At 39.4% G+C, this 26,898-nt stretch overlaps 1 protein-coding gene across 1 annotated transcript in view; it reads right to left on the bottom strand.

The window, feature by feature from the left end:
* Positions 1-2,759: 2,759 nt before the first annotated feature.
* Positions 2,760-26,898, bottom strand: part of TRPM6 (transient receptor potential cation channel subfamily M member 6) — a 117,988-nt gene continuing 93,849 nt past the window's right edge. The window contains exons 28-36 of the mRNA XM_030809828.1: positions 26,317-26,342; positions 22,516-22,566; positions 20,981-21,046; positions 18,069-18,355; positions 17,715-17,797; positions 16,747-16,952; positions 11,051-11,102; positions 6,817-6,923; positions 2,760-3,342 (exon numbers count right to left, since the gene is read on the bottom strand). Coding sequence (XP_030665688.1) covers positions 3,209-3,342; positions 6,817-6,923; positions 11,051-11,102; positions 16,747-16,952; positions 17,715-17,797; positions 18,069-18,355; positions 20,981-21,046; positions 22,516-22,566; positions 26,317-26,342 — 1,012 coding nt within the window. The 3' untranslated portion in view covers positions 2,760-3,208. The remainder of the gene's footprint in view (positions 3,343-6,816; positions 6,924-11,050; positions 11,103-16,746; positions 16,953-17,714; positions 17,798-18,068; positions 18,356-20,980; positions 21,047-22,515; positions 22,567-26,316; positions 26,343-26,898) is intronic.

Raw genomic sequence — 26,898 nt, 5'->3', positions numbered from 1 at the left:
GCACTCTGGTATTCTCACCAATGGTGATAAGGGCAAGAACTGGGTGAGAATTCAATAGACAAGGTATAGGTTGTTAAAAGCTATTTCCTAGAAAATTAAAACAGAGAAAGATCAAAAGAATTGTGTTGGGTCTTAAGGAATTGGTAATTATTTCCTTCTAGATTAAAAGTTCAAATCTGATTTATTACCTAGTGAATGAAATCCACTATTATGTGAAGATTTTTTTCTTTCAACAAATATTGTTGAAAACATATTATGTGCCTTCCTTTGTGTCAGATGTTGGTGACTAATTGAGAAGGACAACGAGAGACAACAAGGGAATCTGTGTCATGATTTCCAGAACCAGAGCAATAGGTCTCATCTAAAACAACAGTAACAAACAACAACTCAAAAAAACTCTTTGAAAGCATTGACTAAATGTTTGCTGGGAATTCTTAGTCACCCGGTATTTGTTTTGCAAAACTGCAGAAAATAACAAGAGGGCAAAAATATCCAAAATTATATCTGATTCCATTCCCCAGAGCTCTAAGAAGCTTTAAGATAGCATAGGGCAGGAGTCACTCCAGGATCATATGGCCTTGAGCAAAGAAAATCCTATGCACTGGATGCCTTGCAGGAGAGGTCTCTCTGGAATGTGGCTGCTTCTCTGGTTGCCAAAGTCAAATTCAGATCCCGTCTGTGATATGGTCTTTGTGCTCAGACAAGGATTATGCGGTCTGCTTTTCCTCAGTAGATCCTAAAACCAGCCCCAGCCATGGCTTCTTATTTGTCCTAATTCTCTTACCCAGTCCAAACCTACTGCCCACTGGCAGATAGGATATGAAACACATTTCTTTATTTGACATTTGGCCAGAAGTTAAATTTCTTTAGCATTAGCTAGAAATCCAAATGTGGAACAAAACAAACAAACAAAAAGAAACATGAGACAAAGCTTTCTGAGGGCAAAAATATGCCATGTGCACCACTACATCCTCATCACTAACACAGTTCAGAGAAGGCACTTAATATCTGTTGAATAAAATCAACCGACTGAATGAACACCCCACCCTTTTGTGGTCATGGATCACTCAAAGTCAAGACTGCCACACTGGTATTTGCATGCAAGTATTCCCACAATGACTTTTGCTCAGCAGTTCATCTTTTTAAAATGTTATTCTGTTGATTTTTCTTAAAACAAACAAAAGAAAAGGCACACCACAGAAATTTGAAATCCAAATGTATTTGCTTTCAAGTTCCATTCCAGGTAACAAATATTTGACCAATGAACTGATGTCTTTAGTTTGGCCATTGGGCAAGCAAATTCTGCCTCTTTCCATAGTTGACTGCAGCACTGAGGTGAGTACCAATTGCTCCTTTACTGATTTGTAGAATAGGATAAAGTTGTTAAGCCCCCAAAAAAGTATTAACATTTTATCCTCATTGCCAATCAACAAATCACCCAAATTTCCCACCTTCCACCATCCCAAAACCCAAAGGGGTATAAATTAGCCCTTGTGGAACTCAAACTTACAAGAATCAGAGGCAATCATTGGCAAACTAAATTCTTGGTTTTCCACCTTCCTATTCAACATTTCCCCTGTATACCTAAGAATGCGAGGGTGTAGGTTTTTAAAGCAAGCTCAGTAGCAAGTCAGTTAATGTCAGGATTAAAGATAAAAATAAGTTGGAATTTTTCAAACCCAAGAGGTTTGCTGCCAGTGAACTGGAGCACCTTATAATAAGAAAGGGGATGCAATAGCACGGGGAGAGGACTCCCAGCCCCCCATCTCTCCTTGTGTGAAAACCTGGTGCTTGTTCGAGGTAGGGCGACCAGGCCCAGCATACAAGAGGGATGACTGATCCCTCAAATACACTACACAGTGTGGCTTCCAGGAGTCCTTCACCTTAGGCCTCACAAACCAATGACATGTTCTCAGCCATATTTCAAAATATATATACATTCTTTATGCCAGGGGAATAGGGAACTCTGCCCTGAAAGGAAGCAAACACCTGTGAAACATGTTTTCAGTCTGAAACCATATCTTTCTTCATAGGACCTGACATAAAGTAATTTAACCTGCAATATTATATATACAACTTTGGAAAGAGGAGTGGTGTTTTACAGGCTGAGTTAGTCAACTCCTAACTAATAGTACCCCTGAGCTTTAAGGAAGGGAAACCCTTTCTTAATGATTTCCAGTTCTTCATATCTTGTTCTCTTGTTAAAAAAAAAAAAAAAAGGCCAGGCGCAGTGGCTCACACCTGTAATCCCAGCACTTTGGGAAGCCAAGGCAGGTGGATCACCTGAGGTCAGGAGTTTGAGACCAGCCTGGCCAACATGGTGAAACCCCATCTCTACTAAAAATACAAAATTAGCCAGGCACAGTGGTGCACACCTGTAGTCCCAGCTACCTGGGAGGCTGAGATACAAGAATCGCTCAAGCCTGGGAGGCAGAGGTTGCAGTGAGCCAGGATCGCATCATTGCACTCCAGCCTGGGCAAAAAGAGTGAAACTCCACCTCTATATATATTCCATATATACTGCATATATTATATATGGAAGGGTATTTGTTTTAGATTTCCCTTTCTTTTACAGAAACCTGAAATATCCAGGCATCATATGATTCACTGACAATATCTGAAACCCATCTAGATTTCGCCAATATACTTGGTAGTTTGTGCAGGAATGTGCTCCAATCTGTGCAAATCCACCCTCATTCCATTGTTTCTCCTATCATTGCTATTCAAGGTCCTATGCTGTGGAAAAGACAGAGGAAGAAATCACATAACTTTTTATGAACATATATATAGACATAAATATAATCTGTGGGTGATAGTAGTAGGGGGTCCAGTCTGCACACATAGTGAGAAAATAAAATAAATGTATCCCCCCCAACCCCATCCTTTAATGTGCAGGATTCTGCTCCAAGGTTCCAAGTGAGCAGCTAAAGCAATGAGGTATACAAGAACAATATTCCCAGCTGACTCATCCAAGTGTCTTCATGTGGAACTTGAAGATGGAGCTGCAAAGTGCCCTGGACAGAGGTCAGTGTCTAGGAGAACCCATTGATCATATACCAATGAGGCCTTTGAACAGAAGGAGATGTGAGGCTCAGAAGGCGTGTCCCAAGGAGATGCTGATGTAATCAACATCACGTTGACCAATCTATGTTATCACAGAGTTCCTGGCAGGCAGGGCAAGCACTGGGATCTTCTTGCTCCTCCCTTTTTATAGTTGCATATCATCTTCTGGGGAATTTCTACCCCTCTCCCTTGCTGGAGGCTCCTCAGCTGATTCTATTTTTATCTCAAGTCCAAAGGTGGAATTTATCCTTTCAGGGGAATAGTCATTTCTTTTTAAATCTGCAAGGAGGACAAGTAAAAAGGTTATAGTGGATCCCCAAGAACCTACTGTTCATGAAGGCAAATGGGACTTTAGGCTTTGCCAAGTGTTCAGAGAGATCTCCTCTTCCTCAGACCATAGATATGTGGAACTCAAACCCTCAACCATGTCTAAATTAAGCCTCCTTTCCCACCCCAATACCCCCTCTCCCTTCCCTATGCTGTTTGGGTGCTGTTTATGGGGGCAGGGAAGAAAGACTTGGTTGCTTGCTTCAATACACAGTGCCCTATAAAGCACAATCTGGCCAGAGTTAAGTAAGACCAAATGGGAAATGGGGCATTTTACTGTTGAATGACAAGCAGAGGCAGAGAGGTCAGTCAAGAAGGCTGACTCTTCATCTCAGTGGTCAGTTTTCTGTGACAAAAGCTCCACCTCAGGTTTGGTACAGCCAATAAAAGCTCCATCCAGTTATCAGATCTTATGCTTCCTAAGCCCTCCTTCCATTTGAAAAGAAAAAAGTTAAAAGAAAATATTAATAGGCATAACCTTTGTAAGACACGTATGGAGGAAAATGGAGTTAAAATGTTTGTGAACTTTTTGTGCTGTACTGATTGCATTTGCTAGCCTAAAACATGTATTTCTTATTTTTTTAATGCTAAATGAGGATTATGTGGAAATAAAACTAACACATTATATATTAATAATAAAACAATCAACATTTATTGAACATGTAAATTTATATGGTTTGGCTGTGTCTCCACCCCAAATTTCATCTTGACTTATAACTCCCACAATTTCCACGTGTCATGGGGGGAATCCAGTGGGAGGTGACTGAATTATGGGGGTGGATCTTTCCTGCACTGTTCTTGTGACCGTGAATGAGTCTCACAAGATCTGATAGTTTTAAAAACGAGAGTTTCCCTACACAAGCTCTCTCTTTGCCTGCTGCCATCCAGGTAAGACGTGACTTGCTCCTCTTTGCCTTTTGCCATGATTGTGAGGCCTCCCCAGCCATGTGGAACTGTAAGCTCATTAAACCTCTTTTTTTAATAAATTGCCCAGCCTCAGGTATTTTCTTTATCAGCAGCATGAAAACAGACTAATGCATATACTACATAATTCCATCTTCACACAAACTTTATGAAACAGGTGCTATTATGCCTGGTTTACAGACAAGGAAACTGAAGCCCAAGGTCATATAGCTGGTAAAAAGCAGAATTGAAATGTGAATTCAGCCTCTCTGGCTACAGAGCCTATGCCCTTTATATTATCCTAAACTGCCTCTCATATAAAAAAAATGAAGGGAAACATAATCAAACAAAAATGAAAAATCACCTCTAATCCTATTTTCCAGACAAAACTCTTTTTTTATTTAGATTACCAAATGTCTGAATAAACAAGGATATTTCTTATTTCCACTTAAATGTTGGTCAAAAACTAAGGTTTTGAAAGAAAACATGAATTAGGACTAGAGATGGTGGAATTATTGAATTACTCAAAACCTACCAGTGTATCACGCCTGTAATCCCAGCACTTTGGGAGACCAAGGCAGGTGGATAACCTGAGGTCAAGAGTTCGAGACCAGGCTGGCAGATGTGGTGAAACCCCATCTCTACTAAAAATACAAAAATTAGCTGGGTGTGGTGGCAGGCGCCTGTAATCCCAGCTACTAGGGAGGCTGAGGCAGGAGAATCACTTGAACCAAGGAGACGGAGGTTGCAGTGAGCCAAGATTGCCCCACTACACTCCAGCCTGGGTGACAAGAGCAAAACTCTGTCTCAAAAAAACAAACAAACAAACACCTACCAGTGTAGTGTAAAAAAATTATCTCACCCTTAATCACACAGGACCACTAACTGAGCTCAAGGATTGGAAGCAGTGAGTTCTGTCTCAAGTCTCCCTGTGTCCTGGCTCCTTAGATGTAGTCCTTGTATCTTCAAGAATGCAGGCTGCCCTTCCAGGGTAAGAATGAATCAGACCTGGGAAAAGGACAGTATCGGAGGATGTTGAGTGAATGAGCCGGACTCCAGCCTGCCATCATGGAATGACTCTGATCGTTGTCAGCTCCTGCCTTCCAGAGGGCACTTACCTGGAGGTCTTGATGACTCTCAGTCCAGTCCCAGCCCCTTCCTGAGCTCCTTTTGACCAGAGAAGCCAGTGGGCAGCTTGGCTGTGCACTAATCTCTTTGCTTACATCAGGTATGTGATTTGTGACAGTGAGTCCTGGCCAGTTGTAAGAGTTATGGCCCTCCCCTCTCTGACTGCTGCATTTTGATCTCCCCACCCCTGGCTGACCACTATACTCCCAGTGGAACTGGAAGCCTGCTCCAACTCTGTCTTTCTATGCCTTCACCACAAGAGCTCCCCCTACCTCTAACTCCAACCTGTAATCCCAGCACTTTGGGGAGGCCGAGGTGGGTGGATCACGAGGTCAGGAGATCAAGACCATCCTGGCCAACATGGTGAAACCCCGTCTCTACAAAAAATACAAAAAATTAGCTGGGCGTGGTGGTGAGCACCTGTAATCCCAGCTACTCAGGAGGCTGAGGCAGGAGAATCGCTTGAACCCGGCAGGCGGAGGTTGTAGTGAGCCGAAATTGCACCACTGCACTCCAGCCTGGGCAACAGAGTGAGACTTCGTCTCAAAAAAAAAAAAAAAAGAAATCTCCTTCATTTGTTATAAATTTACACCTGTCCCATCCCAGGTAACAATGGATGGTGCTCTTTTACTGACTTCAAATTCAGGGTATGATCATTTATTATAAGGCAAGAAGAGCTACTCAGCTTAAGATATGTGAAATCCCACTGTAAGGACAAGTTCGGTGTGACCAAAAGTAGTGGGCAAGCTGAGGCACACACGATGCTTCCCTTCTGGGACAAAAGAAAGGAACGAAACAGAGCCAGGACTGCCCATTTGGAGGGCACAGGCCTCCAGCTGCTTGCTTTTATAGTAGGAATTTTTAAGTATGTCATATTATCAAATCAGATTTAAAAAATATATGTTGCAATGTGTGTTTAAAGTAGCAGATTTTTACAGTGAAAAGCACTACTTTAATTGAGGGTGTCATTTGTCTCCATACCACACTCTCCCAAGTACCCAATGGGGAAATTAGAATAGAATAGAAATGCTGTGGGCAACACCCTGTGGCCATCAGCAGCTGGCAGGACCCAAATGTGGGGGGTGGGGCAGGGGCAAAGACCTGCCTCGGTCAGATTTCATCCCATTTAAGTCGGTGGAACTTTTCCTTTGGAGTGACTGTGACAAGTATTGGGCCCCATGTTGTTTTATCACATTTTGGCAGAACCTAAAGTAAATCCCTGTCCTTTTAATCCCTTTAGAGACTTGAAAATTTTGCAGTCAGAAAGTCAGTCTCTGCGAATGACTGTGAATGAGATAAAAATGTGATTACGATTTTCTACTTTATCCCAGGTTACAAAGGATGTTGTTCTATGAGAGATTTACTTAGAGAAAAATAGAACTGTTAGTGGCATACCCGGGAGTTTGAGCTTCCGGCAGCAGGAGTTACAATGATGTTTTGCAATGAAGTTTCTAATTGCATCTTCCCCCAAATTGGCCGGTCCAAACACCATTCCTCTTGATCTAGAGGAAATATCAGAATATCAATTAGATCACAGCTAAGAAAAAGGAGCTCAACTAGGATTCTCCAAGATACCGAACAGTATCCCATAGTAACCCAGTAAACTTGAAGGAGCCAACAAAGAACAGAGCACTTTGGGGAAACAACAATGGTAGGTTTGCAAATTTAAAATTCAAATGCACTTAAATCTTTGTTCCCAACTCCAAGACCTACTGTGAAACGCATTTCAACGCTAATCTGATAGAGGAGTGAATTTTCTATGTACCACATTAAAACAAAATACAGCAAAATCCTTTTTAATACATATGGGGTGAAAGAGTGACATTCATCACCAAATGTTCTACTGGAATACCCCAAAGGTAAGATATAAAGTAAAATACATTTGCTTTTGGGACACGCCTTCTAAAACGATGCATAGACATTGTTTCAAACCCAAATACTTTTCTGAAAATAACCGTCCTCAAAAACAAATTCCTGACTAAACCCTAGATCCTTACTCATGGCTCTTTCAAAGCCACTTGCTCTCCTGCAAACTGCTAGAGCTGGGCTTTTTGTGGAAAGACAAGACTATGACACAATGTGTTGGTGGAAGTAAAGTACATATGCTCGATGTAGGTGACAGAGTTACAAATAGAATCAGTATATATAAGGCACCTTTTGAATACTCTATAATCATAACAAATCCCTAGCAGATTCTAAGATCAGTGTTCATCCGTTATCATATCAAAGGCGACCATCATTCTTTGGATTTTGACACTGCACACCACAGAGCAGAGCACACCAGAAACATTTCCCAAGAAACTTTATGAAAGCTAATATTTTATTTTAATGACATGCAGAGTGGAAACAGCACATTTTAAAATCTGAACTCAATTACCGCTCTTAAATACAACGTCTTAAGAAAAAAGAAAAGCAAACTATCACAAAAGGAAACAATAAACTTCGCTTCTAAGGAATGCGGTTTTTCAAAAGGGACGTGGTGTAAAAATGGACTTTTTTCCATCCAGGGATTGAAACATTTATCTCAATTTCCACTTCCTTTTGGCAGAATAACAGTAGCTGCTCTGAAGATGTGCCAAGCTCAGAATGAGGGCTGATGTCAGTTTGATCTCAGATTGCCTCTTTGCTCCGAGGCGAGTAGGTGGAGGAAATCTCTTGGGAAGACAAAGTGAACAGACACCCAGGATTAACTTTCCTGGTCACTCAATCGCTCTTACAGAGTACAGCTCTGGGGGTATTTACCCGGCTGCATAAGCTGCCTCTTGTTAACTATTCCTCTCTCTCTGTCCATCTGGTAAGGAACCACTTCAATAAGGTGAAACTGAAGGTGGCAAAAAAAGGTCGAAGCACTCAGCATTTAGACCAGGATTCTACGATGCCAATAAAGTGAAACACAGTGTTATTTTAGTCGTTTAAATTGAAGAATGCCTTTTCATAGTCTCTCCAACATGACCCTGTTAGAATATTTCACTCATTTGCTTTCCATACCTGCCATGTCTTTCTCCCAGTAAAACATAAAAACCCCCAACTTAGAGATGCAACACTGAATCTCAGATAAAACCTGTAAGTTAAATAATTTCCCTCTATGAGCTTTGGGAAAGTTAAGACAAAAGAATCAAAATTAATACCAAATGCATATAGCAGGAGTTCGACCACTCCCAGTGTAGGGGAGAATGAAGGAGAGTTGTAGGGAAATTCATTTGCATCTACCCCCTACAGCACGCCTAGAGCCTTGCAGTCTTAGATAACCAGGTTTTAAAAAACATACAAGTAGCTGTTTTCCAGATTTTTCACAACACAGGAAAAGCAGGTGGTAGCTTGGTTCCACATGCGAGGAAACGCTAATTAGTGCCATCTATACATAGATTTACTAAAGAACATCTCATCATCATTTCATACTTGTCAAATGCCCAAAACTATCAAAGCAGCAAGCTAAAAAACTGTAATCCCAAATGACCAATAACCAAGGCAGAAAGTTAGGGAAAGTTAAGAGACAACAAGCATTAGAAACAATATGAGAATTTATACCACAAGAATATCTTTTCTTTTGATAAAGGGTTATCCTTTCATTGACCCCTTCTCCTCATAGGAAAGTTACCATCTTCACTGAGCCTAAGTTTTCTCATTTTTGAACTGGGATTGAAAATGCTTCCTTTCATTGTTGTTGCAAAGGCTAAAGTAAATAACCCGTGAAAGCACTTGCTTAAATCAGTGCTTCCCAAACTTTAGTTTACACTGGATCACCTGAGGATCCTGTGGAAATTCAGATTTTGGTTCAGTATTTCTGGGGAGGGTCCTGAGATTTTGCATGTCTAACCATCTTCCCAGTGATGCTGACCTTGTTGGTCCATGTCCCATGCTTCGTGTAGCAAGTGCTTCAGACACGTAAGGCATTCGAAATGTGAGCCCCATTGAACTAATCAGACGTAATTCCCCATGATCATGAGAAAATAGTGCTTCTTGTTATCTTGACCATGAAGGCCAACTGCATCCAAAATTGGGTAACCCCACAAAACCAGGAAGGCCACAATGAAGCCATCCTATCAGTTTCCAGAGCTCCTGTCCTTAAGTCATAAAAAAATAAAGTTGCCATAAGACAGTTCCTCAACCCTGGTTGCCCATAGAATCACATGAGGAACTTCTAAAAAATACAGATATCAGGGCCCTATCTTCAGAGATTCTAATTTGATGCCAATCCTTGGCATTTTTTTTTAAGTTCCCTAGGTGACTTTAATAGAAATTGAGGCCCACTGGCCTACAGCATGCAATTTAATACCTACCTGTCAAGTGGGATAATATAATATTAGAATTCTAAATGATAGAATATTCAGGTCATATTAAGTGACATATGCCAAGGTCAAAATTTAATAAATGATAGATGGGATATACATAAACTTGGTTCATTATATATGCAAAAAATTTCCACTGCAAAATTATAAAGTACTTTTAGTACAAGATTCCTACTACTAACCCTTAGGTACACAGGGCTACTGAAGAAATAATATTCTTAGCTAAAAATACTATAGCAGAGCTAAAGTGAAAAATAGTAAAGTCTTTATGTATACGAGAGTGGTAACATGGACTCCACAGTCAAATAAATATCATAGGAATTAGATGTGTATGTTCAATATGGATCACCTTTATTTTCTCTAGTTCACCTAGTCCATATATATCTAACTACCACCCAGGTGCCAAGTATAGACAATTATGACAATTAAGAAGTAAAAATGTATGCTGGCAGTTCTCAAGAGTGGTCTCTGGACCAGCAGCATCATAATTCCCTGGGAACTTGTAAGAAATGCAGATTATCTGGCCCTACCCCAAACCTAATGAAGCAGAAACTCTGGCAGTGGGGCCCAGCAATCTGTGTTTTAACAGGCTCTCCTGATGATTGTGATGTAAGCTCTTATTTGAGAACCATTGTTGCCTGCCATATTGATCAGTGTTTAACCCTCACCATCACTTCTTTCTACTCCACCTTTAATAGAAGAATATAACCTGAGATCCTTTACTGCCAAGTCTTCCCAAAAGCCTGCTTCTGGGACAAAATATCCATGGGAATTCAAGGGACAGGTTGATGAGTCATCTCTCTATAGAATTTAAACTTCAGCTCTTATTTAAGTCAGATAATCTGATGCTTCATATTTAAGCTCCATTGTTTTGTCCTCTCATAAGATTTGCTGTTACTAAATAGCACACTTTATGCCCCTAGCTTTCATTTTATCAGCATATGATGGAAGATGCTGCCCATGATAAGATGCAATGACTTCATTGTGAAGACAACAAAGGAAACTGTGCTTCTCCTATGACATTGTTCTCATATCAAAGCCACCGAGGCTAAATTACACATTGGAAACTCAGTCAAATTTGCATTAGTCCTTATAATTTCCATTTATGTGTACAAATCTAACTGCAGATTTAATATCATTTTACATATTTCCATATTTTTCCCCCCATTTCCTAACCTATGCTTTTTTATAATCTTATTGTTTTTGGTCTATATACATAAGCTACCTAAAAACCTTTCTAGGATCTAGGCAGGGAACATATATGTTTATAAATTATTTTTAAAACCATTTACTATGTGTTAAATGCAATTTTCTAAATGATAACACATAAATTAACTTACTGTTTGACTTCGGGTTTTATAACAGATGGATCTGTCAAATTTTCTCCAACACCTCAAAAAAAGAAACAAAATTCGTTTAGCAAATGGAGATTTCATTTTCTTAGAAATTCAAGAAAATAATAATTAAATTCTAATTTCTTAATTTAAAACTCACAGTCACTCTGTAGTAAATTAAACGTCATGAGCCCATACTTCACCATTAAGCAATACTGGCAAGTAAAAAATCTGGCTGGGTGCTGTGGCTCACGCCTGTAATCCTAGCTCTTTGGGAGGTGGAGGTGGGCAGATGACCTGAGATTAAGAGTTCGAGACCAGCCTGGCCAACACAGTGAAACCCCATCTCTACTAAAAATACGAAAATTAGCCGGGTTTGGTGGCGCATGCCTGTAATCTCAGCTACTCGGGAGGCTGAGGCAGAAGAATCATTTGAACCTGAGAGGCAGAGGTTGCAGTGAGCCGAGATCACACCACTGCACTCAAGCCTGGGCAACAGAGCTTAACTCCATCTCAAAGAAAAGGAAAAAAAGGCATGTAAAAAAAATCTATACTTGTACCCCCAAATATATAAAGATATATAAAAACCAAATATAAAAAAATTAAATATTTTAATTCTCAAAAAATCATGTAAATTAAATGCACTATAAAAATTGTTCAGAAATGTTTGAAAATTTTAGTTAATGCACTGTTTCCCACAAACCCTCTGTTATAATAAACTTCTAGGCCTCAAATGATTGTTTTAGTGGTGTGTTCACAGTTACTGATAGTGGCATCTGTCATTCATTTACCACTTGTATATACCAGATATTCTAATTTTATTTTCTGTAATTCTCAGCAATTATAAAAGAAAAGTGTTATCCTTGTAGCCTCATTTTACATTTTATCCTCATTTACATCAATGAGTACACTGATGTTCAAACCAATTATGTCATCTATCAGAGTTTGCACAGTCCATACATGGTCAAAACAGGATTAATGCTGAGCCAAAGTTTGTGTTCCTAGTAGCTGGACTACAGGCATGTGCCAACACACCCGGCTAATTTTGCACTTTTAGTAGAGACTGGGTTTCCCCATGTTGGTCAGGCTGGTCTCGATCTCCCGACCTTAGATGATCTGCCCACCTCGGCCTCCCAAAGTGCTGGGATTACAGGCGTCAGCCACCACACCCAGCCACATACTTATACTTTTATTCTACTTATAAACAGTAGAATAGAAACCACCAAATTCTTGATCTGGGTGATGGTTACACCTGTGTATTCAGTTGTGAAAATTCTTTGAGATGTATGCTTATGCTATGTAAATTTTCTAAATGTATATAAGTCTTCAATAAAATTTACCTTTGAAAAAAAGATGACACTAAAGCCTAAAAAGGTAACATAGGTGCAATGTAAAGCTAAAATTTATCAAAACAGGAATCAGCACCTAAAGTGAATCTCTTTTAAAATACAAGCGGTGAGGAGGCTGACTTCCATTGGTGGAAATGTTCCAGGCCAGCCAGTAAGATTTGGGCACAATCCAGCAATTTCTGAGATCATTCTCTAATCAACCCTGCTTCTCTTTGCTTGAAAGCAACAAACCTTGTGGGAAGATTATTTTAAAATTATACAAAATTTGTAAATTTTAGTGTATTTCTACTTGTTGAGAAAACTCATGTTTTCCAGCCAGTATGTTTTAAAAAGATTTTTGCTATCGTCTGTAGGTTTTACAATATGCTAAACCTTTCATAAGAAAATGTAATCCTTATAGACTTTCACCCTATGAAACTGACTTCCTTAGAAAAATAACCTAGAGCTTGAAATTGGGTGACCTGGATACCTCCCTTAATCTCTTTGAAACTCAGTTTTATCATCTGCAATTGTGAATAATAATGGGCCTAATCTTACAGGGTTACTGGGAGGATTAAATTAACTACTGGACACAAACCACTTAGCAAAGTGTCTGCCCCCTAGGAAGCTGAAAAAAATGTTCACTGTTACTTGTATTATTTTTCTTCTATCAAGAACTTCTTGTGAAGTGAAATTTTATTTCCTTACCACTAGTAAAATCATGTTTCTGATTGATTATCTCATTTCCCTAAAGTACTATGTTCCCTAAGGAACAGAACTCCTTATAAGAATGAGGGTAAAGAGTATCCACAAAACTTTATACCCCTAAACCCAATCTGACAGTCCAAAGATTAATAAATACATATTTTGGGGCACACAAATGGCAGAAGGACCTTTCAATGTGTGAAAATAGAGAATAGGCCAGGAACGGTGGCTCACACCTGTAATCCCAGCACTTTGGGAGGCCGAGGCAGGCAGATCTCTTGAGTCCAGGAGTTTGAGACTGGCCTGGCCAACATGGTAAAACCCCATCACTACAGACAAATACAAAAATTAGCCAGGTGTGGTGGTGTGTGCCTGTGGTCCCAGTTAACTCAGGAAGCTGAGGTAGGAGGATCGTTAGAGCCCAGGAGGTTGAAGCTGCAGTGAGCCATTACTGTGCTACTGCACTCCAGCCAGCCTTGGCTACACAGTGAGACCTCATCTCAAAAAAAAACCAAAAAAGAAAGAAGAGGAGAGGAGAGGAATGGAGAGCAGAGGAGAGGGAAAAGAAAAGAAAAGAAAAGGAGAAAAGAGCAGCCCCAAGTACTAATCTGACTTCAAGAGAGTAAATGCTCATGTCAGGTAATATGCAGCATGCCTTTATGAGGAACTCAAGATTGACATTCTGATCCCAACCACCGGTGAGTACATCAATGAACTTGTACATTGGTGGAAAGAAGCTACCTTTTTTGGCGTAGCAGAATTTATGATGATGATGATGTCGATGCCAATGCTGACATTCTGGAAACTGCTTTGTTGAATAAAAAAATTAGTATCTCTAAAAATTAATATTAATATCTCCAAATTAATGTTGAAAAATACAATGAGCTAAAAAAATGCTATAAACCACTGTAATTTGAAATATAATTGTTTTTAATTTCTGTTGCTGGGAACTAAAGGTTGGATTTTAATGATGATGATTCAGGCCCTCACATGTAGGATTTTTTAAGTGGAAAGAGAGCAAAAAACTTCAGCATAATTACAAGTGATTGGAAATTGATCAAGTCTCTCCTTAGAGTACAGTTTCTGACCTGGTGTGGCAGCTTCTGGGGTTAGTTATTGGCACTCCCTTGGAAGAAAGCAAAGAGGAGAAGAAAAGAAACTGAAAGAATAAACTGCTCGAGTGTTTCACACTCCTTTCTCTCAAAGCAGTAGGGAACCACAGCACACTGAGCAGGGCCTTCTTCTATAGAAGCTGAAGCTGCAGTCTCTCTGCAGCACCAACAGGACCACACAGCTGAGGGTGGACTCCCTGCAACTGCAGATTAAACTCCATATTAAAGAGTCACACAGAGATTAATGCTTACAGCAACAATTACTAACATTTACTGAAGGCGGTGTATCAGGAACTTGCCTCAATTCTTGCCCTTAACAACTCTATGGCTTAAGTGCCTAATACTATTTTCCCCATTTACAAATGAGGGAAGTGGGACTCAAGGTGGTTGCTCCTCCATCTTATGCAGCTAATTCACAGTGGAGCCAGAAGTCAGACTCCGGCATTGCAACTCCAGAGCTCCTCCTCCTAACTGCTGCTGGTGAGCCTCTGTCTCCACTTCCACCACCCAGACAATGTGCATTATCTCTCCAAAGACTAGAAATACAAATAAATTAAATACAATATAAAACTGAACCAAAAACCATTAAGAGATTTTAAAAATACATTCTATTTTCCCTTTCCAACATGGTTTGGATTAAATATAATAATGCACATAAACCTTTAGCCAAGTGCCTGGCACAAACGTAGTAAATGTCAGCTAGTAGTAGTAGTGTAACTGTTCATAATTACTATTATAGGATTCACATTCTTCCATAAATCCAGGTCTAACCAATTGGCCAAAACTCTCTGATAAGTATCTCAAATTTCATCACATTCATTCTATGATGTCCACTCTTCCCTTCTTTGAAGGTCAATGTTTTGACATTGTTTATTTGGAGTGGCCTATTTCTGCAATTCACATAATTGCCCATTAAAAGAATAAAGTTAATTCTCTTTTTCCCTCAAGACTGTCAACGCAGCATTTGTCCTGTTTAATGTTACTTTGGATTACTAAGGGACATAAAAATCCCCAAACATAAACATCATTAAACAAAAACCTATTCAAGTGGAATACAAAACACACTGAAGAGTCATCATTAATTCCTTAAAGTTTTTCTTTGGTTGTTTTTTTGTGTGTGTGTGTTTCTGTTTTTCCTTTTTAAACAACTCCACCCAAAACTCAAAGCACAGTCAAATACAGATGAAAACAATCAACCTCTCTCCAATTTGAGCTACAAAAATAGATGCCTTGGGCATCGATGCTCTGGGTTTATATGGATCAGGTACTTGCTGGTTTAAAAGCTGAATCAACTTGGTCATTTTAACTTTGTTTATATTGCTTCCTAAAATATTGAGTTTGAATTGAATTAGAAATATAATTTAACTCTGTGAGCAGCATAAATCTGAAAGGACAGAAGCACCTATATGTCATTTAAAAAATGCACTTACATGTAGTTTAAAAATTTGTGTCACATCCTTGAGCATGTGACACAAGTTTCAATCAAAGTGACTTTGCAGTCTTACCGGACATTGCTCATGATGCCCCAGGACTGTCTGCTTATCTCTACATTCTCCAACCTCCAAGCCTGGCTTTCAGCATAGACTCCCAGAACCAGAGAGTTGGGAAAGTCAGACAGGACAAGAAAAAGGCCCAAGTTGTTTAAACAAACCGTAAGATGGTTATACCCTCTACATATGAAACTCTTAAAAGAAATAAAAGAACAGTGAAAAGAGAAGAACAGGGATGTCTTAAGAACAGCTTAAGTCTGCATCCTGGCACCCCTTAAGTAGCTGTGCAACTCTGGGCAAGTTACTAAACTTTCTGGGCCTAAATTCCCATAATATTTACCTCAAGGTGCTGCTTCTAGGATTAAATGAGGTAACTTCTATGAACTTCCTGGACTAAATCTCTTCTTTAAAACCAAAGCCCTAGTCAGTGAGCCTAAGGACTAAACGTTGACCTCAATACATATTTTGTTCTGTCCCTGCAAGGAAAGCCTGCTGGAGATACTCTGTTTTGTGCCGCAGGATTATAAGTCACACGTGAGGTGTTGATAGCCAGGAGATGTGTTGATCAAAGGCTTCCATTAAATAAGAGTGTGCTGCGTTGCCTCTCTCAGTCTGTGTATTTTCATGAACAGTTATAACAAGGGACACAGCAAAGAGAGCAAGCTAAATTATAAATTGCTAAAGCAATGAGCTCAAAATCATGAAAAACACCCAGAATTTAAATGTTCCTATGCGTATAAATGCATGCCTAAGTATTAACATAAGGCTAAGGTGAAGTCATAAAACTGAAAAATTTGTTACAAAAATCATTCCCCATTTTGCTCAAAAATTTAGATGTCTTTACATTTTAAATAAATAATCATCTGCCTACATTTTTCCCTCTACCTAAGTGGGTAATAACATAGCAGATTCCATGATTATCACTGTACAATGTCTCTGAAATAAATATGCCCACCTCCCTTCAAAGCTAAACAGAGGAACTCCATATATTACCCATCCTGGTTCTTGCAAGATCTCTGTATACTTTGCCTCATGCTTGTTTTATCAAATCCTACATCATCAATCACCTTGCAAATCTAAAACCAGCAGCTCTCCCCGAGTGTACTCATAGGTCCAGTGAGAGAAAGCCAACATCAGCTCCTCCAAGGTGTTGGTGGGGGTGATTTCATCACCATTGTTGTTGTTGTACTTCCGGAACTCCCCTGTCATATACTTCTCAATGGTCAACCACTGGTTGGCTGAATGGCAGTAGATTAAGAAAACTTCCAGGAACCTGTTAGGGAAAAAGAGGCCATTGATCCCCCACAATACAGCAAAAGTGGGACTTACCTTACTGAACGGTCATCAGCAGGAAAGATTACCTAATTCTGGTATGATGCAGCCTCAATGCACATGCCCTTGCCCTTTCTATGGAAGTGATAGGATGCAAATATTGGGAATTTTTCTTTCCATGCTTACCCACCTCCCTTTGCTTTGAGGCAACTTTTCAACTCTTTTATGAGTACCAGACCCAACTCTTCGTGCTGTGCTCTATAAAGTTCCTTGTAAATGAAAGAATGAAGCTTTACTCTAAGTCCAGCACCAAATTATGATCTGTGTCTCAATAAATGAATGCAAGTGTTCATGAAGACACTGAAGTGAAAGTAACAAGAGTTTATTCTTACAATATTCCTACTTTCTATAAGATATTGGGGGGAAGAGACCATGCTTACAATAAGAATAATTTTTCTACCATAATGCCCCTGGACATTAATAACACCCAAGATCTGTCTGTTTCCCATAACTGAAATCGTAGTTACACAGCCTCTGAACCTCTTTTTTCCACTCATGTTTAAGTCCAGTGATCAACACCAAGGTATCTCTGGGGTCTCTAATTCTCCTTTTGCCAGTCTCCGAAATTATGGAAGGAAGAATCCGAAAATAAGATCATGGGGAATTTCCCCATGGATAAGATTTCTCATGAGTAATGGGCTGAGAAGACATAGATAGAAATTCCTACTTGAAATAAAGGGCCAAGGTGTGAAGATTTTCTTACCTTGGTGTGTAGGGAATGGTTTGTGGTTTCACTTGGTTGAAGGTATAGATCAATTTTTGAGCAGCTCTTTGTTGTTGAATTTCCTACAAAATAGGGAGCACTGATAAAAATACTGATTTACTGTTGTACAGCTATGATCATGAAATTACTATAGGCTACCCGAATGTGATTTTTAGCCTTATTCAACTCCCACCACTGCCTGCCCCAAAAGCAAAAGTCCTACAAAGCAATACTACCTCTAAAAAATAATAGGCTCCCCTTTGGGTTGAAGATGGGCCTTAGATAAGGATGTAGCCAGATCTCTTTTCTTTGACTTGTCCCTCTGGGCTATGGGTCTCTGAGTTTCCGACTTACCCTGAGGCAAAGATGAAGCACAGTGCTCTCCTGGAAGATTTTATGCCATGTCAGCACAACCTCAGGAAGAAAGGACTTGACAATGAAAACTTGTCCCGGCTTGAGAATGTCATCCTCTGACCAAGTGCTGACGACTCTCATAGCTTTACGGAGGCCCCCATCCATCTCCTCTCGGGACAATACCTGGATCATTGCCGCTCTCCCACGCTGAGACCAAGAGGACATGCTTTTATCAAGGTTTAAAGGGGAACTCTCCTCCAACCTGTAGACAGTTATTTCTTCTCCTGCTGCAAAGAGAAGTGAAGGCTAGGAATTCAATAAGATCCCCATGTCTGTGATATGGATAGTATCCTAAATATCAATGCAGAATCAGTTCAGTTACCCAAATGACCAGAGGAGAATGGGATTAGCAGGGAACAGAACAGAATAAGGACATGTATCTGGCCATGTTTCCATGTTATTTATTGTCTAGTAGATGTGGGGAAGGGGAGAAGGGACAAGTATCAGAGGATACAAAAGAATTAAGCTGTTCTTACTGTAGACTATAACTGGACAAAAACAAAGTGGTAAGGATATGCTTCTTTTGTTAAAGACAAATACTTCTAAAGAGACGGTTTAACCTGATGGTGTTGTTCATTATCATCCTCCTAAGGAGCCTAATTAGACATTCTTTTCTAATTGTTCTTCTCATGACGTATTAATACAGGTTGCATATCCCTTATCCAAAATGCTTAGGACCAGAAGTGTTTCAAACTTTAGATTTTTTCAGATATTTTGAATATATGCATATACATAATGACATATCTCGGGGATGGGACCCAAGCCCAAACACAAAATTCATTTGTTTCATATACACCTTATACATATAGCCTCACAGTAATTGTATACAATATTTTTAATAATCTTGTGCACAAAACAAAGTTTTGAAAGTGTCTTGACTCTGACCTGTCACATGAGGTCAGGTGTGGGAGTTTTCCACTTGTGGCATCACATTAGCACTCAAAAAGTTTCAGACTTTGGAGCATTTTGGATTTCAGATGGATTTCAGCTTGAATTTAATACAAGCTCAACTTGTATTAAAAATATTCTGTATATCTGCTTATGTGTACTCTATGTAGATCTGTGCTTTATATCATTAAAAAAACTTATTTTTTTTTAGGGGTGATATTACTTCATTGAAAATGCATGGTCTAACTCAGCTGGAGTCAAACAGTACCAATGTCATATCCCAGAGCCTCTCCTTCCTTCCTTTGTGCCTTTGGACAAGTTACTTAAAGCCTCAATTTCCCCATCAGAAAAATGGGGATGAAAATACTGTTTTCACTGGGCTGTTGTAAAGGTTAAATAGGCTAACATGTCTAAAGTGAATTACAACCTCAGATACAAACTCAATCCCACTTAAAGGATTTTAGACACAAAATACTACTTAACTGCTACATAGCTTCCACTTTTAGGCTGCTGAAGTGGAAAAAATTCCTGTTGAACCTAAACACTACCAAGTCAGTGTTTAATGTTTCCTAACAGAGCAACATAATTTATATACAACTTCTGTCCAGCCCCAGCTGGTGTTTCATTTCCCCCTTATACCTTTGCTTCATTATATATATATATATATATAATATCTATATAATATATATATAATATCTATATAATATATATATATAATATAGATATTATATATATATATATAAACATGGTACTGGTTTACCAAGAAAAGGAATCCATTCTCTCACTCTTGCATCTAATTCCTCACCAATAAACACATCTAGGTAATGCTCAGTAACAACTTTTCAAACCTTTCAAATATTTATTCTTGGTGCCCAGATAAATGCCACTGAAGATCTCTTTGGAGTTCTAAATCCCTAGAGGCTTTAAAGCAGAGCTATTGATTTACAAAGCCAGCCATGGGGCCAAATGGAAGGGGAAGGCATCTGCATTAACAATCAGAAGCCCGGCCCGTGCGGTGACTCACGCCTGTAATCCCAGCACTTTGGGAGGCTGGGGCGGTTAGACCACCTGAGGTTAGGGGTTTGAGACCAGCCTTACTAACATGGTGAAACCCCTCCTCTACTAAAAATACAAAAATTAGCCAGGCATGGTGGTGCACGCCTGTAATCCCAGCTGCATGGGAGGCTGAGGCAAGAGAATCACTTGAACCCAGGAGGCAGAGGTTACAGTGAGCCCAGATCCCGCCATTGCACTCCAGCCTGGGCAATGAGAGCAAAACTCCATCTCAGAAAAATATAAAAATAAAAATAAAAATAAATAAATAAAAACAATCAGAAGCCAATCTGGTCTGTTCCCATGTGAACAGTGTGAGAAGAATCAAGATCAAGGACAGTTTGGGGACCCTTGCTATATTGTCAACTTGCTCATGCCTTATCCTGCCAGACAGAGAAATTTTGGTAGCTTTAGCCAGGGTGAGATTGTTTTTCTTTACTACTCCAGACTTTTAAAATGACATTTGCAGTCTGAGGTAAGAGCAATTAGTGTACACAAAACAAAACAAACAAAAAACAATACACAAAGCATTTCTCTTCAGATGCCTGTTGGCTTTCACCATATTGACATTTATCGCTTTCTCCTGTGCTTATTATAAATGGTTGGTTTGTTCTTTTCTTTCCTACTTACTTCCAGCCTTGAGTCAGTGAATGCCAGGTGCAATATTATTGCTTTCTTCCCAACTGCTGCTCATTACAGGTCTTATTCCCATAGTATTAGCTTTTGTCACTGAATGCTGGCCATGACAGTTCACAAGAATTTCCATTTTAGGAAATGAATCTCACTAAACTACAACTATCAACAAAACAAAATTTTCAACTAAAATAATGCAATGTGGTTTCTCCTTTGATTCACTCAGATTTTATGCCTCTGTCCTGGCATAAACTCAAGAAGGTAGAAATGCTACTCACCAAACAGTTGGATTGGTGTAAACGGTATGGTCTGAGAAAGCCTCATTAAATTATTCCTTTCAATGGCTGCAAACAAAAACAGATTTTCTATTTTAAGTATGCATCAGTGGGCTGAATTTACAGAAAGCCTCTCCACATCAATATATTCATATAATGCTATTTAATTTCAAAGACCTCTTACTTTTGCCATTATCAAAAATATAATCTATAATACAGTCTTAAAAATAAATTATGCCTTAAACAGGAAAGAAATCCCAATTTTAGAGGCATTTAATATGAGATTATGTCACACGGTCTGAGGTAGGACTATCACCTCCACTCTCCTGAATACCAAATCACATCCTAATCCATACATATGTGGAACTTTCTTTTAAATGGCATTTTAATCTGTGGACTTTGGTTTTCCTTTCCAAAGCAAATCCAAAGCACAGTGGACTGTGGGGACACCTACTGTTCACTTTGCACAGTTCATCTTCTTTTTCCAGAGAGAGCTGAAGACCGATTTTAATTAGAAGCAAGTGATCTGCGTTTTCCTGTTAAGAGCTATAGCCTAAAAGATCAGAGTCAAAATGAGTTACAGTATTCCTCACTAGAGACTTTCTTAAGTTGACAGCTGGAGTCAAAATAATAGATTACTGCCGAGCTGAAAAACTCAGTTGTAAGAGCCTGGATTGAGGAGTCTGGAATCCACTGCAACTCTATTCACTACCAAGGAGAATTCAGGATAAGGCAATCTATTACTAGACCCTGAACAAACAACCTCATATAATTATAATGGTAATTATCGCACCAATAAGCTCTTGCTCATGTATTGAGCTTTAGATTTGTAAAAGGCTTGCCCATGTATTATCTCATCCAACGCTGAGAGCAATGACTCCCAAGAAACCATCCAACGGCACAAGTCCAGTTGGTTTTTATATTGCTTTGCATTTCAAAGTGTTTTCCTCTTAATTCTCAACTAGCCCTTTGGCAGACTGTTCCTCAGGAAGGGCAAGTACAATTATTCCCACTTTGAAAGAAAGACAACTGAAGTACTGTGAAGTGATGTTGCTTAAGAGAGTCAAGACCCTTGACATCTTTGTTTAATAACATCTCTGTTGAACTCACTCTGTGGGGTTGGCCTTCATTCAGTGATCATACTCACTGAGGCCCCATTGAGGGTACAAAACCCTCCCTCAAGGAACTACTTTCAGGTCTGCCTTTTCCCCAGTCCAAAACATTGAGATCTCTGGTTTGGGGCTGCTTTGAGCTTGCAAAGAATTTTTAGATCTCAAAGTCATCTTTCTACTTTGCTATCTGGAACTTGAGAATGCAAACATTTTGCAAAAATCCAAATTCTCTTAAATTCTGAAAACTTGTTTTCCCAAGTCAATGGCAAAGTTAGAAATTGGAATGTTCTTCCCATCAAAGTGAACAATAACTTTTCAAGTTGCGAGCCATGTCAGTAACACGGAATTTGTCAATGTTTCTGTTTACAAATGCAGAAGCACAGACGTTTAGTTCAGCTGACATGTCTATGTGCACGTGCATCCTACCTGAATAATGATGGTGAGGCTCTTGAGGGCTTTTTAAGGAGGCTGAGATCTCTGAAATTAGATAGGAGATTGGCATTTTAATTACATGGCTGGAGATAAATACATGCTTATGAATATATTGCCTTCAAAGTTATTATTGAACAGGTTAATCTGAATGGCTTCTCAGTATTCGAAAAAGCTTGCCTAATATTTTTTAACCACATTATTGCGCATGGTATCCTGACAGCTTCCAATCATCAATGTAATATCTCCAAACATATTTATATAGGGAATTGAAGAAAGGCAGGTAATATTAGCCTCAAAGATGTATTTCCTCTGAACCAATTACACCTCTGGGTTGCAGAAGGCACTCAGCTGCCCATCATACTTCACGACATCCCAGAAGCATGATTCTCCGAGCTCCCTACCAAGATGCAGTACCCGTAGAAAGACAGTATTAATACCAAGTTATTAACAGACTACTTTGCTGACCTAAAATAACAACAAAATGCTGAAAACACATTAAGAGCTATATACTGGAAACAAAGAAGAGGGTGGATAATATAGCACCAAGAGATTTGTTTGGTTACACAAGGACTATGTGTTGGGAACACCTCTTCCAAGTTTAACTCATTCTCTTCTGTCTGCTCCAGTCCTAAATTACAAGGCTCTAGAGAAACCCCTTGCAAAAGTTTTGCTATTTCATAAAATCAAAATTAAAGTGGAGAACTTTGGTCTCATGATGGCAACTGCTTTATACCTCGTACAGTAAGCAGCATAATGAGCCCAATTTCGCAGATCTCTCTGGGTTTCTGTTGCTGGATAAGGAGAGGAACGAGAATCACTTCCTTTAGGGAGTGTTGGCAAAAAAGTAAGATCAGCAGAAAAGACTGTTTCTTTCTGAAGTCATCAATAAAAACAAAAAGTATTCCTCTCCCACTATGGATCATACTAGGCATGAGAGATATGGGTAAGACGTGGTTCCCACCCTACCGAAAAGCAAATGTATTAGGAGAGAGAGACAGGTAACTATAATCACAATACAGTTAAAGTAATATACGTAATAAAGGTATGTACAGAGGTATATGGAACACATTAATTCCACCTGGAAGGTAGGGCCTTCATAAACAGTGTGAAATGCTTAAAGTGTATGGGCATCTGAGTCTGATAAAACTGAGTTTCAGTCCTGGCTTCACTGCTTAAGGAGCTGTGAGACCATATTCGTATTTATTCAATATACATTTATTGAGTACCTACTATGTGCCAGGCACTGGTCTATGCTCAAGAGGAAGAGCAGTAATCAAAACAGATAAAGTCTCTAGTTACATTCTAGTAAAAGGAAGTAGAAAATAAATATATAGTGGATATAGTATAGTGTGTGTGTGTGTGTGTGTGTGTGTGTGTGTGTGTGTGTGTATGTGTGTATGCATCAACTTAAGAGAGTTAGAAAGCATGGGGATAGCAAAGTTGCTGTTTTATACAGGGTGGTTAGGCAAAGCCTCTCTCATAAGGTGAAATTTGAGCACAGAGTTGAAGGAAGAGAGGGGCAGCAATATGAATAAATGAAGAATATTCCATTGATAAGTAACAGCAAGTGCGAATGCCCTGGGGCAGGTCCATGCTTGTCATGTTTAAGGAGAGTCTAGTAGCCACAGTGAAATGCACTGACAGAAATGAGGTTGGGGAGTGGCTGGAAAGCAGACAGGGTATTGTAGACTCCGCTTGGACTTTGCTTTTGCAAAGTGAGGAGGAATGCCATTTGAGCAAGAGTGACTCAGTTCAACTTTCAGTTTAAAAGGATTATTCTGGCTGTTTCTGGAAAAAGACTACTAGAGAGCAATAGTTTGGAGGCCATACTATAATCCAAGGAAGAGATTATGATTGCTTAAAAATGGTGTTATGGCCGGGCGCCGTGGCTCACACCTGTAATCTCAGCACACTGGGAGGCCGAGGCAGGTGGATCACGAGGTCAGGAGATTGAGACCATCCTAGCTAACACAGTGAAACCCTATCTCCACTAAAAATACAAAAAATTAGCCGGGCTTGGTGGGCGCCTGTAGTCCCAGCTACTCAGGAGGCTGAGGTGGGAGAATGGCATGAACCCAGGAGGCAGAGCTTGCAGTGAGCCGAGATCGCGCCACTGCACTGCAGCCTGGGCGACAAAGCAAGACTCTGTCTCAAAAAAAAAAATGGTGTTATGTGGAAATAGCAAAACGTGATCAGAGTCTTGATATATTTTGAAAGATTTAGTGATAGATGGAATGTAAGGATGTGAAAAAATGGAAGACAAGTATTGCAAGACTTTGGCCTCAGGAACTGGGAGGATGGAGTTGCCATTTCCTGAGATGAGAGAGGACAGTGTTGGAACATTTTGTTTGAGACACCTTTTAGACCTCCACATGGAGGTGTTACTATGTGGTCAGTCATATTCTGCAAGGCAGAAGTAATGAATGAAAGGGATCATGCCTATGGGCCTGGAAATTTGAATTGAGATCCAGCTTTCAAGAGCATTGAGGAAAAACTCAGGGGTTTGCAGTCTACCTTTGGGTAACAGGGAGTCATTGAAGGCTTCTACCCGAGTGATGATTTAGCATTCATAAAGATAATTCTGATAGAAACATAGGAAAGTTTAAAAGGAGACAAACCAATCAGACTGCTAAGACAAACTCAAGGGCAAATGAAAGTATACACTTTTGTTTTGGAAAATAAATAATGGTGGTTTTAAGGCAGGAGCAGTAGGGTAGACCAAACAGATCATTTTGAAGATGTGGGGGTGGGGAGTGGCAGGGGAGGGACAGAGTTAGAAGGCAAGGTTAATAGCTAAGAGCAATGGGGTAGGAAGGAGATTGTAAATGACTAAGATTTCCAGCTTGCATGAAGGAACAAGAGACTCTCAGAAAGATCAAAATAAGTCGACAAAGAAGTAGAACAGCCAAAGAAGAAGAGCCTCAAGGAAACACAGAAAAGAGAGGGTGCCATGAAGGAAAAATGGTCAATATCAAATGCCACGAGTTCAACAAGAACTGAGAAGAGTCAAGTGAGTTAGCAGCTGTAGTGGAGTTTCAGGAAAGTGATGGGGCACACCCCATGGGCTGAAGATCAAATGTTAATTGCTCTTTCAATTAATTTGGAGGTGAAGGGTTGGAGTGGCAGCTTGAAAGCTAGGTAAACCAAGAAAAAGACTATTTGTTTCTTTTGTATAGAAAACAACCTAAATTTTTTAGTAGGCTGAGGAGAGGGAATCAACTGTAAAGGAGATGGGGGAGTACTGGAAACCCAAGAAAGTGTGATGGAACAAGAAGACAGAAGACGAAGGTGCCTTTACATCAAGGAGTCAAGAATATGGAAAGGAGTTTGTAAATTGTAGTCAAGTTTGAGAGTAGCTGTAGTGGCTTTACCAGGGAGCTGTCTCACATGACCTAATCCTATTTAGCCATTTGGGGCCCCGGATCTTACTAAAACCCTACAGGAAAAGGCACCCATATAACAATGGCTCTTAATGAGTAATGTGTGAAAAAACAAAAGGACAGTAAGAGTTGGTGAGCAAAATGAGCTCAGTGGTTATACTCTCATTCACGCAGAAAATGGGGAAATAACAGTCAGAAACAGTCATTCAAAAAGTTTTAAACCAGACATCAATCCCAATTTGTCTGAAGAAAGATATTCAACTTTCTACTCTTCTACTGAACTTTCTACATTGCATGACAGACAAAAATCACAAATACAATTTCAAGAATGACAAAAATATCAGCAGGACAGTGAACCTCATTATTAAAAAGATGAAAAAATAAAAAAAGAAAATGTTTAAATAGAAAAACTTACTGTCAACTCCATTTGAACTTTTCAGCCTGTTTGAAAAAAAAATGAAGTTGTTTAGATAATGCTGCCTTAAATCTTACAGTTATCAAAAAAAAGGAAACAGCACGTGAAACAGTGACATCACAAAGTATATATTTTATATACATGTGAAATACATATACAGTCATGCACTGCCTAATGATGTTTTGCTCAACGACAGACAGCATATATTACAATGGTCCCATAGATTATAACAGAGCTGAAAAACTCCCAACACCTAGTGATGTCTTAGCCATCATAATGTCACAGCGCAATGCATTACTTATGTGTTTGTAATTATGCTGGCATAAGTAAGCCTACTGTGCTGCCAGTCATATAAAAATATAGTACATACAACTATGTACAGCACCTAATACTTGATGATCATGATGAATGATTATGTTACTGGTTTATGTATTTATTATATTATGCTCTTTTTCATTCTTTTAGCATGTACTCCTTATGTTTTCTTTTAAGTTAACTGTAAACAGCCTCTGGCAGGTCATTCAGGAGGTATCCGGAAGAAGGCATTGTTATCATAGGAGGTGATAGCTCCATGCGTGTTAT

Source organism: Nomascus leucogenys, chromosome 1a (assembly GCF_006542625.1).
Source record: "Nomascus leucogenys isolate Asia chromosome 1a, Asia_NLE_v1, whole genome shotgun sequence".
NCBI classification, from domain to species: domain Eukaryota; kingdom Metazoa; phylum Chordata; class Mammalia; order Primates; family Hylobatidae; genus Nomascus; species Nomascus leucogenys.
This window is presented reverse-complemented; position numbering and strand designations above follow the sequence as displayed.